The 12,079-nt window shown below is 39.8% G+C and overlaps 1 protein-coding gene across 1 annotated transcript; it reads right to left on the reverse strand.

Moving 5' to 3' along the window:
* Nucleotides 1–286: 286 nt before the first annotated feature.
* Nucleotides 287–6,663, reverse strand: NUDT15 (nudix (nucleoside diphosphate linked moiety X)-type motif 15). The gene is made up of 3 exons (XM_012649056.1): nt 6,506–6,663; nt 2,876–3,072; nt 287–456 (listed from the first exon to the last, which is right to left on the reverse strand). The coding sequence occupies exons 1-3, from the start codon at nt 6,661–6,663 to the stop codon at nt 317–319; spliced, it is 495 nt and encodes a 164-aa protein (XP_012504510.1). The 3' UTR covers nt 287–316.
* Between the last annotated feature and the right edge of the window lie 5,416 nt (nt 6,664–12,079).

The raw sequence follows: 12,079 nt of genomic DNA on the forward strand, positions 1-12,079 counted from the left end.
TCCCTACCGCATGCAAGCTGGCCATGACAACTGCACAGTAAATAGCACAGATAAATAGGGAAAGCAGATTACCCACGATGTCACTATTTATCATCCATTCTGCATCCATAATATAATTCAATGATGCATTTCAGAAATATTTTCTCACGCGCTGACTGAAAGATGTTGGGTATATCAAGAGACAACAAATAAATTGGCAATCATAATGAAGTTTTTAGATCAAATGGAGTTGTTGTTAAATGTAGATATTTTTCATTCCCTAACCAGACATTATTTTTGTCTTTTTAAAAAAACATCAAGAAATCTTCTTGGTCATCTAGAGATGATTTCCTTTGTATCCTACCAGATGGTTCAAATCTTCTTTAAATGGATTATATCCTTGTTCTTTTAAACAACGCAGTGCCCAGAAAAGCTGGTCTAGTGGAGGAAATTCTTCCCAAGGAACCCACTCCCAACCTAGAAAAGAAAGACACCAAATCAATTTATTTAGCTGACACAAAACAAAGGGTATTTATTTGAGTAAGCTGACCTATATTTAGAAAAAATTAACAGACTGTAAAAATTATTTGGCCTGGCCATGGTTGGTGGCTCATGCCTGTAATCCCAGGACTTTGGGAGGCCGAGGTGGGAGGACCGACGAAGACAGAGAGAGAGATGGAGTGGCAGAGAGAGAGAGATCTCGAGTGCGCAATGATGTGCTGTAAAATGCTAAATTAACGACTGTCAAGAGAGCTGTCTTGACAAAAGAGTGTCAAGAAAGTTTATCTTAATTATTTCACCATATTTGTCTCCTCTAGTCAGCTGTTTTTGCCCATAGAAAAGATAAAAATAAGGAAATGTTCAGTCCTTTCAAGTTTAGGGTTCTATTTTAAAATAACAATAACCAGTGCTCATTACCTGAATAAATTATACCTCCAAACTAATTTAACAAAAAGTTCCGTTATGTGTAATAGTGTATTTTGCTTCATAAAGAAAAAAGTAAGCTCAGTTCTACAAAAAATAATAAAATGGAAATATGCATAATTTACATCAATTTAATATTAAAAGGTCAAATGATCAACTGCTCCTCCCCTCAGTTTGAGAACGTAAAGGCTGTGATGTTTTTCCCATTACTATCGGTACTGGGCTCTCCCCTTTCCTATCCCTCATTTTATCTAAGATAATTAGGGATGTTAGAGGTAGGAGAGACTTCTAGAGAACTCCCCCATGTTCCTGGTATATTTTTTACCTACCTTTCCTGCCTTCCACTTCTTGAGGCATGAACAATTTTAGCTGTACCCTAGGCCAACTGAAGACCTTTAGATACTTTGTAGGTGTTTCTTTGCTAGTTCATTTTAAATGATCTGAGCAGTTACCTACTTTATCAAAAATCTTCTATGACTCAACAAGCCCTTGGGTGGCCAACATGCCCTTCTGTTCATTCAATCGAATCAATGTGTAAAAACACGATTTATGCATTCTGCAAACATCACTTCCTCCAGATCTCTGCATATATGTCCGTCCCAGAGGCCCTTTCTGCCCACCCTGTCTGATACAGCACCCATGCATCGCTGTCCTAACACACCTTTGTTACTCTTTCTAGTCCTTATCGCTACTGTCATAAAATACCTGCTACTCTGTTGTTTCTCCTCCCACTAAAATGTAAAGTCCAGGAGCGCAGGGACTTTGCTCTACACACCACTGTTCCTTTAGTGTCTAGAACAGTGTCTGGTACACAGTACTCAATAACCGTTTGTTGAATGAAAAGATTCTTCCATGTCAGAAAAGAAATCAAATGTTTAGAGGGGAGTTCAGTTCGTGAAACCACTGGGATAAAGTTTTATATGGCGAATAATACATTCAAAAACTTTGGTCATTTTCTCTTCAGTTCCTTTTCCCACAGTTTTATAAGAATTTGAGGAGAGATGATATTTGTAAAACCCTCAGAACAATGCCTAGCATACAGCAAATAATTGTCATGAAAACTTTCAGAGCACTCAATTCAACATTTAGAGGTAACAGATAACTGTTTTGTCAGAGTAATTATTCAGGGTAAAAGGAAGGTATTGCCTCTCCTGCACAGGTCATACAACTGAGGAAAACATGAAACGAATGTGCTGGGCTCTCTCTTTCCTATTCCTCATTTTAACTAAGGTAATTAGGGATGTGAGAGGGAGGAGAGACTTCAGGGTAAGCCTCTGAAACAAAATTAACCACTAACAATAACATTAACATCTACTGAATACTCACTTGTTCACTAGGTTCTTTATATGTAAATTCTTACAACCACCCATCTGAGGCAGTTACTATCACCACAGATGAGAAAAGAGGCCTTGCTCAAGGTCACAAAGCTCTAAATGTAAAACCAGGACACAAACCCAGCTAGTCTGGTTTCTCATGATTTAAATATATTTATATATCTATGTTTCATCTCTATCTCTATATTTACATATCTTAGTCCTTTAGGGCTGCTATAACAGAATGCCTTAGACTAGATGGCTTATAAACAACAGAAATTTATCTATCACAGGCCTGGAGGCTGGAAGTTCAAGATCAAGACACTGGTAGATTCGGTGTCTGGCGAGGACCCACTTCTTGGTTCACAGACGACCATCTTCTCTCTGTAGCCTTACATTGTGGAAGGGGTGAGGGGCCTCTCTGGGGTCTCTTTTATAAGGGCACTAATCCCATTCATTACTTTATGATCTAATCATCTCCCAAAGGGCCCCACCTCCTGAAACCATCACCTTGGGGGTTAGGATTTCAACACAGGAACTTGAGAGGAACACAAACATTCAAACCATAGCATTCTCTTCATATGGCAACATAATGTAATACATCTTCAGACCATACGCTCTCCTCAAAGAAAGATGCATATTATATATAATTCTCTTACTTTCATTTTTCTCAGGCTCTACATTCTTTGGTTCTGGATCATGAGTCACGTCCACCTCTCCTTTCATTAATATAGTGACATAATGGTAATTCTCTTTCTCAACGAACGAATTCACAACTGAGGCAAAGCGAACATTTTTCAGATGAAGAGCTGCTTCTTCCCAGGTTTCCCTTTGAGCACATTCTTCCCAACTCTCACTGGAAAACAGAAACATACCATTGTATTCAATTTTATTTATATAATTTTTTTTTTGCCATGGAATTATTCTTTGGCTAGAAATTTCTAGTGTAAAGCAAGAAGAACAGTAATCGGTTCCTACTTTAAAACAATAAATCCACAACCTTGCCTTTGACATTCTGTATCTTCTGTATCTAGTTATCTAAAGACCAAAAGGACTTCATACTGAATTTTAGAAATTAACAGTTAGCCAATTCAGCACTAATTCACAGGTCTGGAAGCTGCATGACACCAGGAGGCAGTTTAGTGTATTACGAGCACTGGCTTCGGAGTCAACTAGATCTTGGTTTGAGTGCAAGTCCATTACCTTCTACCTTGGACAAGTGAAAAGAGAGTAAAATTACTTTCCCATGGGGTTCTTGTAAGTATATCAAGTGCACTGTGTCTTTTCCAATACTCTTTTAATTTTAGTTTAAGCTTCAAAATTGAAGCCAATAAATAGGTAATAAGCACCTCTAAATTCTCAAGAGTATAGCAAAACAACAAACAGATATCATTTGAGCTCAAGGGTTTGCTAAGGAAGGCCAGACTAGTCCTGTGACCTCACCCTACCCAGGCTATATAAGAAAGAGGAAATCCTTGAGAGGGAGGAAAATTGTGAGTTTTCAGCCTAGTAGGAATGTTTTCCTTCTTTCCTATGAGGGGCCAACTCTGTTCTCCAAGCCAAGTGAGTGGCATTCCAAGCGAATCAGTCACAGAGATTGGGTGTGACTCTAAAGAAGGAGATACCAGTTGTCACTCCCCTGCTAAAGACATACTCGGCTACAGAAACTCACCGGTCTACCCCAGCATATTAGAGCAGGAGTAGTGGGAGGGTAATAGCTCCTGAGTAAATCTGAAGTGTGTCCCTTGGAGTTTTGGGATGCAGGTGAATACAAAGGCTGATGCTTATTCCAACCTCGGGAATTTGGAAGGTGGGAGACTGGCTACAGCAACCCAATATGGCTGAGCCAGGAAAAAGGGCAGTGCTGAAAGCATCCTTCCCACTGTGTATTTCCTTTGGGCCAAGCAGATGCCATGAGAGACTGCCAGGCATTCCACCAGGAGACCCCAGCAGAAAGACAATGTGGAGTAATGTGCTACAAGCAAGAGCTAGGGGAGAGGGCCCAGTGCCACAGAAAGCCAGTCACCTAGTCAGGGAAATCCTTGTGGGACTTCCACACAACTGACAAACATACCCTGAGGAAGAAAGCACACAGTGGATACTGCACCCAGAGGGCAGGATTGGATGAGGGATGGATTAGAGCAGCACTCATCACTCAAATTGCCTGCCCTCTCTCCTCCTTCCCCAACACCAGAGAAGGAAAGAAACTCAGAAACAGCAGAGTGAAGAGAGGAGGAGTTGGAGAAAGAGCAAAACAATGGCCCACACCTCCTTCCTGCACTACAGGGGAGATTAAAAACTGGACGTGAGACTGAAGGTTTAAATTGGATTGGACTTTTAAATGCTTGGAAATGAGTCATAATGACCCAAATGTGATTTATTTTTATGCCAAGTGACAGGAAAACAATAGAATTTACAGGAAAGACATTGAAGAGAAGGGAAAGACAAATTATGTTTGAGGAAAATGGAAGGAAAAAATGAAGCCATTTCCTGTTTGTTTTTCCATCAAATTTGGCCCACTTGGTATACCATTTATGTAAAGATCAAGAGAAAGCATGCATGTGAAGAGCTCAGCATACTGATCAGCACTTAGTAAAAAGCTTGTTGAAGTTCAAGGATGGCTGTGATCACTGATATCTGAGTCAAGACTTCAACACTTTCTTGAGCTATTGTTCAGACAGCTATCTCCAGCCACTGCTCTGGTAATTGTACATTTCAACTAGTGCTTAGTTTGTGATCTAAGTTTGGCTAATGCCCACCAGCATTCAACAAAGTACAATACGTGTGGCTGTCTGGGCAATTTGGTTCTTAATCTAGACATTTTATTATTTATTAACTGATAGCTTACCTTCATCATCTGAATATGATAAACTTATTGATGCTTGTTAAAATTCTGAAGACAATAAAAAAATTCCAAACACACACAAAAACTTCCACACGCTACAAGATCATAAGAATTCCATATTTTATAAAGGACAAAGTCCAATTAAAATGCACTTGGATCAAACATCTCCTGTACTTCTAACTACCCACTTTATATGAAAGAGGTGGATTAAAAGAGCATAGTCATAATGTGAGAAATTCTTCAGGACAAGTGACCCATAGTCTTCAATACCTAAATGGCATGGGAAGAAAGAAGGGGGGCATTATTGTTAAATTGAAAGATCTAAAAAATGTATCAACTAAATGAAATACATGTCTTTCCTTTGACCCCAGTTGGTACAAAACAATAAAAAGACATTTTTAAGATAATCAAGGAAAACGATGCACAGACTGGGTATCGGATGATACTAAAGAATTGTTTTGTTAGGTGTGGAAATGGTGTTATGGTTATGTTTTTTTAAAAAGTCTATTAGAAATACGTACTGAATTCTAGGGATGGTACAACACGATGTCTGCGATTTCCTCTAAAATAGCCTAGAAAACCAGTGTGCGTCTGTTTGGGGTAGGGGAGGGTGGGGCAGTAAAGATGAAACAAGAACAAGCTCTGTGAAAGGTACATGAGGATTCACTATTTTCTCTGCTTTTATGTACATTTGATATTTTTTATACTAAAGGAGAAAAAAGCGCTGAGTCTGGATGCTTTAGATGCTGTGTATCTGTTGTTGACGTTAACCTTATTTTCACGTCAGAATCCACTTTTTAGCACCATCCCAGCTTTTCTTCTCTCTTGTACAGAACTGACTCCTCACTGTCCATCTCCCTTTGTCGGTCTGACATATTATCTAACTGCAGGATGCCAAGGCAGAAAGGGACCTTAGAGTATTTCGTCCAACAACCCCATTTTAAAGACGAAGAAACTTGAGAGCCAGAGGGTTTCATTAGCCCATTTGCTCGGTCACAGTGCAACTACAATTACGCGGCCAGTATTAAATTTATCTGCGTACGTCTAGATCACATGGAAACCGTGCAAATGTCTTAACCGACCACACTGGACTGCTCGAGGTTTATAAACACCCACCTTCCTTCTCTTCTGTGTTTAAGCACAGAGAAAAAACACATCTCCCGCGCCAACTCCAGCTGCAACCGAGAGGGGGCGCAGCTGAGAAGAATGAGCTAGCGGAGCCCACCCGGGAGCGAGGAGATCCTTCCCTGCCACGCACAGCGCCCCCTCCCGGCGAGAGCCTGCAGGGCAGAGAGCGGAGGGAGGAAGCGAGGGAACGCGTGAGAAAGACGCAGCGTCGGCGAGGACGTGCGTACGCACGGGGCACGGAGGCACGCACGGCGCGAGCGCGTCTCTTCTGCTCGCGGTCCGCTATTCTCCTGCCGCCCGTTAGATGGCTGCTCACCCGAACTCCAAGTGACCCCCGGGAAGTTGGAAACTGCCTGCTCCAAACGTCCCTTTCCTTTTCCCCAGGAGGACACAACCGGGATGCTGGGAGCTGGTCACCACGACTCCGACTCCGACTCCGGGCCGTCGCCTCTGCGGCTCCGCGCTGGCGGTCATAGCGCGAGCGGGAGGTCGCGAGCGGCCGCAGCAGGAAGTGACGTGCGCCCGGCCCTCGCAGCGCCACCAATCTCTGCCTGAGCTGGCGCGGGCGCCCGAAATCAAAGTGAGCGTCCCTCCGTCTCCTGCCTTTGTGCGTGGTGCCTTCCTCACGTTGGATTTCAGCTTGCCGAGGGTACTGTTTCCTCCCGATAGACAGCACGCCTAGAGTTCCGTTTTAACTGGTGTCACTTACTATTGCGCTTCGGACGTTCGTCATCCGTCTGTCACTCCCAGATTCTTCCAAACCATACATTTACAAGACACCTGCTTTTATAAACCTCTACACCGTTGCACATTCTATTTTTTTTTCCTTGGATGATCCTGTCCGCCACCTTGAAGTCATTCTCACTGTAGCTCATATCAGTGTGATAATCAAGCAAGGACAGATCGTGTAGAAACAATCCAGTATAAATAACTGTACTTAAAGAGTATTCATAAATCATGGGAGAAAATAAAGATTAATCAATAAATTGTGTTGAGATGAGTTAGTGGAAAACCAGACACTTCTATATGTTTACACCATGTACCCCCAAAATAGAAAATCGCAGCTGAGTCAATGAGTTGTAAATAAAACAAACTAAAAACAAACAAATGATAGGGAAGATTTACTTTTTAAAAAAATACATAAAATTTTTTTATTAATATTAATTTTTGCTTCTACCAAAGTAGTGTGCACATAATTTTAAAAAGTTAAATGGTACAAAAACTGCAACAAGAACATCCCTACCTGATAGTCCTGCTTCCAGAAACAATTGCTCCTTACCTATGAACTGTTATTTCTAATATTTGCCTCCATATTTCTAAGCAATATGCTTATTATCCATGTACGGTAAAGGGAGATAAAGCTTTTTACAGCATCTCTGCTCACCACCAACACACACAGATTCATTAGTATCCTGTGCATGATGCATGTACAAAGGTACTCTATAATAGTTTCTCAAGTAAAAATTGGCAACATATAAAAAGGATAATATATCTTAACTGAAGGGGATTAATCTCAGAAATACAACGTTGGCTTAATATTTAAAAAGCCAAGCAATGTAAGTCAGCGTAGTAACAGAACAAAAAAGGAAACACGTATTTTAATAGATGCAGAAACAAATTTGACAAAATTGAATACTGATGCATGAGGTAAAAAACAACCTCTGAGCAAACTAGAAATAAAAGGGAATTTTAACACTTTATATAATGTAAAGCATCTATGAAGACTTACAGCGAATCACCATATTTAATGGTTGCTATGAGGTGACTCATGTCCCCTGCCCTCAAATTCACATGTTGAAATCCTGACCCTCAGTATCTAAGAATGTGATTGTATATGAAGATAGGGTTTTAAAAGAGGTAATTAAGTTAAAATAAGGTCATTAGGGTTGGCTCTAATCCAATATGACTGGTGTCCTTATAAATAGATTATGACACAGACACAGAGGGAAGACAACATGAAAACCCAAGGACAAGACAGCCATCTGCAAGCCAAGGAGAGAGGCTTTAGAAGAAACCAAGTCTGCTGACACCTTGATGTTTTTATATTATATTAACAGTGAACAATCAGAAACTAAAATTATAAAACAATACCATTTGCTATATCCTAGAAAATATAAAATACTTAGGGATAAATGTAGCAAAAGATATGTAAGACCTATACATATACAGTAAAAAGTATAAAACATTGCTGAAGACATTAAAGATTTAAATAAAAGGAGAGAAATATTATGATCATAGAACAGAAGACTCAATATTGTTAAGATATCCATTCTTTCCAAATTGATTTATATAGATTCAATGCAATCCCAATCAAAGTACCAGAAGCCTTTTTTTTTTTAGTAAAAATTGATAGGCTTATTCTGAAGTTTATATGGAAATGCAAAGGATTAGAATAATCGAAACATTTTTTAAAAAGAAAAATTTGGAGGATTTCAGGACTTAGGATCAAGCCACAGCAATCAGGAGAGTGTGCTATTGGTAAAATCATAGACACAGATCAATGGGACAGAATAGAGAAACTAGAACTAGACCCACATATTTATGATTAATTAATTTTTGAAAAATGTGCAAAGGCAATTCAATGACGAAAAAATTATCTTTTTAACAAATGGTACTAGAACAACTTGACATACAAGTGTAAAGAAGTAAAAAGAGCCTTGATTCATACTTGGAACCATATATAAAAATTAACTCAAAATCAATCATACAACTAAATAAAAAAAAACACCTAAAAAGTATAAAATTTCTAGAAGAAAATATAGGAGAAAATCTTTGTGATCTTTGGTTAGATATAGATTTTTTTAGGTTTGACACCAAAAGCATGATCCATAAAAGAAAAATTGATGATTTCGGCTTCATCAAAATTAAAAACTTATTCTCTTTAAGAGACCTATGGGGCTTAGTTGTTTCCCATCCTCTACCCCCAAATTCATATGTTGACTCCCTAACCCCCAATGTGATGGTATTTGGAGATGAAGCCTTTGGGAAGCAATCAGGTTTAGAGGCTGGGATCCTCATGATGGGATTAGTGCCCTTATAGGAAGAGATTGGAGAGCTTGCTCACCCTCTCTCTGCCCTGTGAGGACACAATGAGAAGGCAGTCGTATGCAAGCCTGGAAGAAGGCCCTTGCTAGGAATCACATCTGATCTTGATCTTGAAGTTGAATTTCCCAGCCTACAGAACTGTGAGAAATAAATGTCTGTTGTTTAAGTTACCCAGTCTATGGTATTTTGTTATTGCAGCCACAGCTGAGCAAAATGAAAAGGCACGTTACAGACAGGGAGAAAATATTTGCAAAGCATGTATCTTATGAAGGACTTGGATATAGAATATGTAAAGAATCCTCAACACGCAATAATAAAACTAACAACTTGACAAATGGGTAAAAGAATTGAATAATTTCACAAAAAAAGAGATGTGATGGCAAATAAGCACACAAAAAGATGCTCAACATCATGAGTCATTAGGAATGTGAAAATTTAAACCACACTGAGATACCTCTACACATCTGTTAGAACGAATAAGAAAAAAGACTCCACAAAAACTGGCAACACCAAGTGCTGGTGAGGATACCAAGCAGTTAGAACTCTCATACATTGTTGGTAGAAATGCAAAATTGCACAACCACCTTGGAAAACAATTTCCTATTTCATATAATGTTAAGCATACACTTACCATACAAGCCGGCAATCCTATTCTTGGATATTGACTCAAGAGAAATGAAAGCTTATGTTCATACAAAGACCTGTATGCAAGAGTTATAGCAGCTTTATTCATAATCATCAAAAACGGGAAATAATTCAAATGTTCTTTAAATGGTGAATGGGTAAATCAACTGTGGTACATTCATACAATGGAAAACTACTCAGCACTATAGAGGAATGCACTTCTGATACACTCAACAACGTGGATGAATTTCAATTGCATTATGCTAAGTGAATGAAATCAGATATAAAAGGCTACATGCTGTACCTTTCCATTTATATGACATTCCAGAATAAACAAAACTCTGGACACAGAAAACAGGTCAGTGTTTTCCTGGGGTTGAGAGTGTCGGGAAGGGTTAACTACACATGGATACAGGGGATTTTTGCAGGGTGATGGAACGGTTTTATATCTTGATTATCATCGTGGTGACATGACTACGTATTTGTCAATACTCATAAGTACTGACACTAAAAAGAGTGAATTTTACTACCTATGCGTTAAATTCAACAAATCCGACTTTAAAAAAAAGCCAAAAAACAAAAATATAATGTGATCTTGGAGAAACAAAAAGTCAAGATGCAATTCAGCAGTGGAAAGAAAGGGTCAAGACAGTGCGGAGCTAAGATTCTTCACTTAATATCAAAAGTTGTCATTCTGTGGGTGGAGCTGGGTCTTTATTTCTGGGGTGGCTAGCCTTAGTTAGGCTGGGGCCAGGAGGAGCAGGTTCCTATTCTCACTGGGCCCTAGAAGACTTGGGCAGCCTGGGCTCTGGGGTGGTGGTGTCCATGGTGACGGCATTCCTGTTAAGGCAAGTAGGCTGCTCCTAAAACATAGTAGGAAGTTGGGGGCTAAGACGGGAGTGGGAAGGTGAGGAGGACAACTGATGACATTCAGGAGAAGTCACATTTAGTGGCCGATTTGAAGTTTCCATTCACTATCCCAAAGCTTTCAGTAAAGTCTGGTTATATGTCACAGCCTGGTCTTAAGTGAGCTTTGAAGAGTTGGAATGGCCTGAGTCCACCCTCCTATAAAGGCATGATGAAAGAGGAGCATCTGCCCGGAGAAGCATTGAGGTCAAGGAGGGTGTCTTTGGTCTCAGTATCCCTGGTACCCAGAGCAGTGACTAATACATAAGTGCTCTATAAATGAATACTTGAATGAAAGCTGCTCTTCTCTGTATTAGTGCAAAAAAATACAGACATCCCCCACTTAGGATGGTCCAACAATGGTTTTTTGCTTTATGATGGAATAAAAGCAATACAAATTCAGTATGTCCCTCAACTTACGATGGGATTATGGGATGTAACCCTACTGTAAATTGAAGAGTGTCCGTAATTTCAATGTATTTAAACAACTAGAAAAGGATTTTTTCCTGAAAACTTTATACTGTTTGTAAAAGGTGGCATGACTCACACGAAGTACAAATGGTTATAAAGGAAAAAGTCACCAAGCCGATGTTTATGAATCATATAGAGAAGTGTAAATCAATTCATTTAGATATTACTTACTCTAATTAAAAAATCCACATATCAAATTCCCTCTGCAGGAACCAGTTGAGCAGGGTACACCAGTAATTATTGCAGCATTAGAACCCAAGAGAGCTTCTTATTGCTACATCTGCTCCTTAGTTTATCCAGATTCCCAGTCAAAGGATGGGGGCTCCAGGCACAGGGACCCCTCCCCTGCCCGATCTGGGCTCTCCCTTCTCCTCCTTCCTGTTCACACAGAAGTATCTTACTCTCAGCCTGGAGGATGCTGGAATCCCACTCAAACTGGCTATTTTGTCCTGCTCTAGTATATCTTTGTTTTAAGGATAGTTTGTCTGTTTACTTTTTTTCTGTAGTTCTTCTATTATTCTTGAGTCAGCTTTTTACCGGAAGGTAATTTACACTAAGGCGGAGAATATTGCTAGCAATGGATTATGAAGCAGGCTCTGTTATTTTCCTGAAAAATATGTAACTAATACAATTAGGTTATAGGATGGAATGATGCAGTTAAGATCATGCTACTCAATTCCTCTTTCCTTTACCCATGACTCCTACTCAGGCGACTGATTTGGAAGAGGGAGCCCACTGTATCTGGATCCATCCCTTCTCCCCACTCTGCCCTGGGTGCCCCTGTACTGACTGAATGTGCTAGATTCTCCTCCTACGCCCAAGCCTCTGGTTTGAACTCATTCAC

The sequence above is a fragment of the Propithecus coquereli genome, unplaced genomic scaffold (genome assembly GCF_000956105.1).
Source record: "Propithecus coquereli isolate 6110/MARCELLA unplaced genomic scaffold, Pcoq_1.0 Scaffold11, whole genome shotgun sequence".
Classification (NCBI taxonomy): domain Eukaryota; kingdom Metazoa; phylum Chordata; class Mammalia; order Primates; family Indriidae; genus Propithecus; species Propithecus coquereli.